This window comes from Chionomys nivalis, chromosome 11 (assembly GCF_950005125.1).
Source record: "Chionomys nivalis chromosome 11, mChiNiv1.1, whole genome shotgun sequence".
NCBI classification, from domain to species: domain Eukaryota; kingdom Metazoa; phylum Chordata; class Mammalia; order Rodentia; family Cricetidae; genus Chionomys; species Chionomys nivalis.
The window spans coordinates 31,239,450-31,246,021 of record NC_080096.1 but is presented as its reverse complement, the minus strand read 5'-3'; the positions used below and the strand labels follow the sequence as shown (position 1 = coordinate 31,246,021).

Below are 6,572 nucleotides of genomic sequence, written 5' to 3'. Positions count from 1 at the left end.
CATCTCTGTCACTGCTCTGGATGGACCCCATTCACATTTGGGGATTGGCAGGCTACCCCAAGAAACAGGTCCTGTGTACACTGGAAGTCAGAGGGACCCAGTGTGACACTGTCTACCCAACAGCACTCACCCCTTACCCAGCTTCCCCCCAGGTCCTCCTAGCTTGGAGCTGGAGCTGCAGGCCATACCAGAGCCCACGCCCTGACCGGGCATACAGGCTTGCCATTGTCTGACAGTGCCAGGCACCCACGTGAAGAATGCAAAGCAGCAGGCTGGGGGTTTGTCCCTGCAGTGGGGGCTGAGGCTGTGGGGGAGGAAGCTGGCCGTGTTGCAGCTCAGGAAAGGCTGTGGGATGCAGGGGATGCAGGGGGGCGGCTGGGAGGCTGGCCCAAGTGGGAGCAGGGGTGTAACATTCTTCCTGCACCCATGCCAAGCCTGTGGGGCTGAAATGAACGTGAGAAGATTGCTAATGAGACCCAGGGGAGTTAAACATTCCCTGCTCCTGAGGCCTAAGTGAGAAGGGGCAGACACGGGTCTAGGAGGGGGCAGCCTGAACCCCAGGAATGTGCAGAGGCCACTGCCCCTGCCAGGCTGCTCTGGAGCTAGGGGCCCAGGCCTGCTGTCTCAGGTGCCAGCAGGAGCTGCTGAGCCAGCCAGCAAAGGGATTAACTGGCTAAGCAGTTCTTCCTCCAGGCCCATGCCAGGTGCTGGCGCAGGTCTCCCAGCTCCCCATCACATCTGAAGCTGGCCTGCAGCCACTGCTGGCCCAGGAACTGTAGGGTCCCTCTTCCGACTCCTCAGACCCCAAACAGACCCTACAGCACATGTTCCTGGTTTGGTCTCCCCTTATTTTGCCACACATGACTTCCAGGTACCCAGGACTCTTCTCAACACCTCATTCTAGCCTAGTCTCTGCACATCTGGCCTCAGAACTCCTACCAAAAACTAACTCTAGGGGGTATAGCTCAGTGGCAGAGTGCTTGCCTCACATGTGCAAGGCCTGGTTTTCATACTGAGCACATACGCAAGCATGCACTCACAGACACACACACATACACGAGCATGCGTGCACACAAACACACACACATGCACACACACAAACACGCATGCGCGCACACACATACAAGCACACACACGAGCACGCGTGCGCACACACTCATATGCACACATACAAGCACGCACGCGCGCGCGCACACACAAACGAGCACACACGCATACACACACATACAAGCACACACACGAGCAGGCACACAACACAAGCACACACACATACATGTACACACACGAGCACACACACATGTCTAACTCTAGTTTTTCCTGCTACAGCTAGAATCTCTTTTTTTTTCCATCCTCAAGTCATTGGGCAAGAAAGCCCAGGTTCAGATCAGGGACGAAAGCACAGCAAAGCCAGTATCCACCGAGCTGGAGCCTGGCGTAGGGATGAGAAGAATTCCTACTGAAATCACACTTCTGAAGGGGTTTCCCTGGTTGGAAAGGCCTTGAGAGTCACTCCTCCTAGCCCCTCCTTCCTTACTCTTGAGGCAGGGAGCGCAAGGGTACCCCATCCTGGTCACTAGGTCCCGCCCTCCACCCCCAAGAAGCTGGGCAAGAACTCTGCCTAGGACTGGCTGTGGGCGGGTTTTGGCCTTTTCCAGCCCCTGGGCCGCCCCCTGCATTCTGGAATCCAGCAGCCACTGCCTTTGCTGGGCTGCCTCTGGCTGGCCGGTCAGCTGTCCCCTCTCCTCCCCTACTCCTGTGCCACTTAGCTTCCCTGTTCCAGCTGTTACTCTCACCATGACCACAGCGCTCCTCAGGACCCTGGCCCATCTCTGAGCCCTGGAATCCTCAGACTCCTCCCTGGGCCATGGCCAACTCAGGCCTCCAGCTCCTAGGCTACTTCCTAGCCCTGGGTGGCTGGGTGGGCATCATCGCCAGCACTGCCCTGCCACAGTGGAAGCAGTCCTCCTATGCAGGCGACGCCATCATCACTGCCGTGGGCCTCTACGAAGGGCTGTGGATGTCTTGCGCTTCTCAGAGCACGGGGCAGGTGCAATGCAAGCTCTATGATTCGCTTCTGGCCCTGGACGGTAGGCTTGGGGCGGGAGCCTGGGAGGGGACTGGGAAGGTCTAGGCCAGGCTCGCCGGGCTGCATGCTCCAGCCTGGTGTGATTCCCTAACTGCCATCCTGTGTACACTGGAGAGTCCAGGCCAGCCAGGTCTCTGGGCTCTGGAGAGGCATCAGTACAGGAGGCTGGCAGACTGGATTCCCTGTCCTGGCACCATAGCCTCGCTACTCACCCAACTCTTCGCCCTCTGATGTTCTCCTGTGTAACCGGGACACTAATACATAGGACATGGGAGGGTGGACTGAGATGAGGGTCTGGCTCCATAAACCTATTAATACCATCTGTTCCTCTTCTCTCCATATTCTATACTGACAGACACATGTACACACACACACACACACACACACACAGAGGTGTGTACACCTCACACAAAATGGACACAAAGCACTAGAACACACACACACACACAAGCACTAGAACACACCCATGCACATGCTCACATACACACCTACTCCTGGGATTTCAACCGTCAAGCTGGCTCACAGTCAGATACTATTACAGCTCTGACCTTGGCAGGGCCATCCCTCCTGCACTCCAACAGGGCTCTGCAGGTACCTGAGGAGAATGGCCACCAGCCAGCCCCACTGCACACTGAGCCAGGCAGATCACTGGTCCCCTGAACTGTCTGCAGCCTAGAACTGACCAGCACACCCGTAGAGAAGCAGGCATACCACTCCATGGATGATTGACAGGGCTGCTGCTGGGGACCATGCTGGGCTTAGGTGGGCCTCACACTCTCGGCTCTTTCTGAACTGGTGATCCTGAGCGGCACCCGGCCCCATCTCATGCTGCTTGGGGGTGCACCAAACCCAAGAGAAATCAACAGAAGAGCAAAGTCAAGTTGTCCCGTCACTCAGCACCACTCAGAGGAGCTGGTCAGGGCCAGTGGGAATCCCCCAATACACACACACACTCTGTTCTCATCCACGCACTGTCTCTTCTCACTAGCAGGCAAGTGGCCGGACCTCTTTGGGCCTCTGCTCAAGCCCCTCCACACTGGGTTCCTCCCATTCCTCCTTGTTGCCACCAGTTCCCCACTGCTGCTCAGTCCCTCCTCGCCGTTCCAGGTCACATCCAGTCAGCGAGAGCCCTGATGGTCGTGGCAGTGCTGCTGGGCTTTGTGGCCATGGTGCTCAGTGTCGTGGGCATGAAGTGCACTCGGGTTGGAGACAGTAACCCCATCGCCAAGGGCCGTGTGGCCATCTCCGGGGGTGTCCTCTTCCTCTTGGCAGGTGAGTGCCCTGCCTCCTCTCCCATCTTGACTATGCAGCCAGCCCGCCCATGTGGCTGGCAGGGCTGGGCAGAACTGAGCACCCCCCTTACTTGATCCTTAGGTCTCTGTACCTTGACCGCTGTCTCGTGGTATGCTACCCTGGTGACCCAGGAATTCTTCAACCCCAGCACTCCTGTCAACGCCAGGTGAGTGCCGGAGCTGGGCCTCCTTCTTATCTGTCCTCCCCTGGGCCCAGCTGCCACTTGGAAGAAGAAATAGGGAATGGGCCCAACTAGTTTCTGAGAAAGGAGAGTCACATGAAGGTCCTTGGGAGGGACAGGAGAGCTGCTGAGAACATTCTGGGGCAGCCAGGCCCCTGAGCAGCCCAGGGCCCTAGCTCTGGGTCTGAAGTCTAGCTCTATGCTAGAGTGACCAGGGTCACTTGTGATTTAACCTTTTCGTGCCAGAACCAGCTCTCCTGTGATTCTGAGGCTCCAAAGGGTGATGAGGAAAGAGGCTCTGTACAGGGCTCAGGATGCCTGGAAGTTTCGCTTCTGCTGGCGGCAGCAGGTCAAGGTGGCTTCCTGGAGGAGGCAGTAGAATGGGGGTGGGGCACTGGTAATACAGACTGGAGCAAATGGGTAGCTAGGGTAAGGCCCAGCAGCTGTGAGGAGAATTTGTCCCTCAGCCTGGGTGAAGCCACAGCTGCCCACTGCTGCAGGGAGGCGAGGCGAGCCCAGTGGAGCAGCTGCTGCTTTGGCCTCCAGGAGAGGGCTCTGGGTGAGGGAGGGAGGTAGCAGCTGGATGCAGGCTGTGTACTTGGGAGCTACTGTGGTCAGAACCTGTAGGGTTAAAGGCACGGGGGAGGGACTTTCAGAAGAACCTGGGTGTACCTTGTTCTTCCCTTCCTCCCAGACCAGCCAGGAGCAAAGAATGATAGTTCCCAGTCCAATTATCCTACGAACTCTGGGGTGGAGGGGGATGGGAAGAGATGCTTGGACTGTCTCTATGAGAAGGCTCAATGGAGAAGACAGAGCATTTGGACAAGAGAGCTGTGCCCTGGGTGGGCAGCTACAGCACAAAGACCTGCCACACAAGGTCTATCCCAAGGAGACAAGCAGGGACTAGGACCATCACTTCAGGGCTCACGGGGCTGCCTGGGCTAAGTCCTGGGAACACAGTTAAGCCTCTGTCTGCCCTACAGGTACAGGTCAAAAGATTCTTCTGGTTGGGGTGGAGGGTGACGGTGAGGTGAGCGTGGAGAGGGGTGAAGGGGAGCAACAAGGCAAATATCCCAGTCTGGAGGTCCCATAGGAACTGGGTCCTGAAGGTAGCTGTTCTAGGAGGGGAAGAAAACTCTGGAAGAGCCAGTCTGGATGTGGAGAGCCTAGAGGATCAGACAGAAGAGCAACAATCTCTAGAGGGCAGTGAGGAGCTGCCCTAGCTAGATGCTGGTCTGTAGACCAGACTGTGACTGGGAAAGAAGGCCACAGATTGTCCCGTGCCATCCATCTGGATTTCTGTACCCATCCCTCCACCAGCCAGATGAGGAACTGAGCCCGAACTGCCTACCTAGACTTGAGCTATGTGCTGTGAACATGCTAGCAGGGAGAGAGGCAGGGCGAGCAGTCACCCTAGTTCATGTGGAAAGAAGGAGGCCTGGGCTATCTTGTGTGCTGTCTTCTGTCTGCCAGGTGCTGGTTGGGACCAGGCAGGTCTGGGGTCTGCACCCTAAAATATAGCCCTTCCTACCTCTTACAGGTATGAATTTGGTCCAGCTCTGTTTGTCGGCTGGGCCTCTGCTGGCCTGGCCATGCTGGGGGGCTCCTTTCTTTGCTGCACATGCCCAGAGCCGGAGAGAGTCAACAGCATCCCACAGCCTTATCGCTCTGGACCCTCAACTGCTGCCCGAGAGTACGTCTGAGTCGGCCTGCCCTGCCCAGCCCAGCCCATCTTTCCAGCAACCCTCTTGCCCAGAACTCCAGCCAGCCTCCATGATACCCTGGGCAAGGGTAGGCAGGGTCCAGATCCCTTGAACTCAGTCTGGAGCTCCAGTGTCCGGTGTTCAACACAGGCTCTGAGCTCCAGACTCAAGACACTCAAAAAGATCAGAAGCAAGACCCAGGCAACACATGTCACCCAGTGAGACCCAAGCCTGTTCTGTCTATACCAGAACGAGCACACAGGGCCTCAGGCTCCTTCAGCTGCCCACTTATTCACTGAAGGGGCCACCTGCCTACTATATGCTGGGCCCTGAGGATTTCAGAGCAACAGAAGGATCTCAGCGCACAGCACTTTGGGCCAGAGAGCCCTCGTACCCATCCAGCAGCTCCTCTCAGCAACCAGCTAGAGGAAATTCTCTAGGCTAAGGGCTGTCCCCCACATGACACCCAAGGACACTGAGCTTCAGAGAGACCTGTCTGTTAGAACGGGCCTCAGGCTCTCACAGTTAATTGCCCGACATTGTTTGGGTGCCCATACAGGTCACAAGGTCAGACTGTCTCACTCTAGTCCCCAGGAATGGGCCCCAGGCAGGGCTGCCCTAAGAATCGTGTACCTGGGCCCTGACTCTACAGCCCCTGTCTGCTTCACCTTGGCTCGTCCCACTAACCCGTTTTTTCTCTTTTGACTTGCAGACCGGTTGTTAAATTGCCCGCCTCCATCAAGGGCCCCCTGGGTGTGTAAAGTTCGGGTTCCCAGCCAGGCCCTCCCCACTACCACATCTAGACGGTGTGTTTGGTACTTTATGGAAAGAGAAGCGAACATTCTGCCCTGAGTGTGATGTCATCCTGTCTGTTCCCACGCGCCTAGGGTGGGGTCTGGATTAGAGAGGTCAGAACCAACTCCTAGGGCTATTGCGGTGGGCTCAAGGACACAGGCAGAGGAAGCAGGGAACATTTACAGTTCCTGCTCCGTAAGCTGCCTGCCCCACCTTGGAGTTTGGTACCAGGACTTGGATGAGGGGAAACCACAGCTGGTCCTAGAGGCCACCTAAAGCCTGGCCTAGGAAGGGTGCAGGACCTCAGGGTGAGGGAACCCCAGGTATGGAGACTATCCCATGGGTAGGTGGAATGTCCTAGGCTCTCCTTGAGAGCCCTCCTGAGGAAAAGGACAATCTCTGTAAGGCCCAATTAAGGACTGGGTCACAGCTGCCTGACGGGACACTGTAGGAGCTCCCTCAGTGAGGAAGAGGACCGTCCTGTGCAGACTCCAAAGCCCTCAGCTCAGCTCTC

At 56.9% G+C, this 6,572-nt stretch overlaps 1 protein-coding gene across 1 annotated transcript; it reads left to right on the top strand.

Moving 5' to 3' along the window:
* Positions 1-1,864: 1,864 nt before the first annotated feature.
* Cldn19 (claudin 19) lies at positions 1,865-6,024 on the top strand. Its single transcript, XM_057785135.1, has 5 exons — positions 1,865-2,087; positions 3,194-3,358; positions 3,461-3,545; positions 5,101-5,253; positions 5,976-6,024. Exons 1-5 carry the CDS (start codon positions 1,865-1,867, stop codon positions 6,022-6,024), a joined length of 675 nt encoding a protein of 224 aa, XP_057641118.1.
* The last annotated feature ends 548 nt before the right edge of the window (positions 6,025-6,572 follow it).

What these genes read in the sequence shown, in the direction of transcription:
- Cldn19 (XM_057785135.1), top strand. Translation starts at nt 1,865, where the DNA reads ATGGCCAACTCAGGCCTCCAGCTCCTAGGCTACTTCCTAGCCCTGGGT. An exon ending in TGTCCTCTTCCTCTTGGCAG is followed by an intron (nt 3,359 to 3,460) that starts GTGAGTGCCCTG and finishes CTTGATCCTTAG; the next exon opens with GTCTCTGTACCTTGACCGCT. An exon ending in AGCACTCCTGTCAACGCCAG is followed by an intron (nt 3,546 to 5,100) that starts GTGAGTGCCGGA and finishes TACCTCTTACAG; the next exon opens with GTATGAATTTGGTCCAGCTC.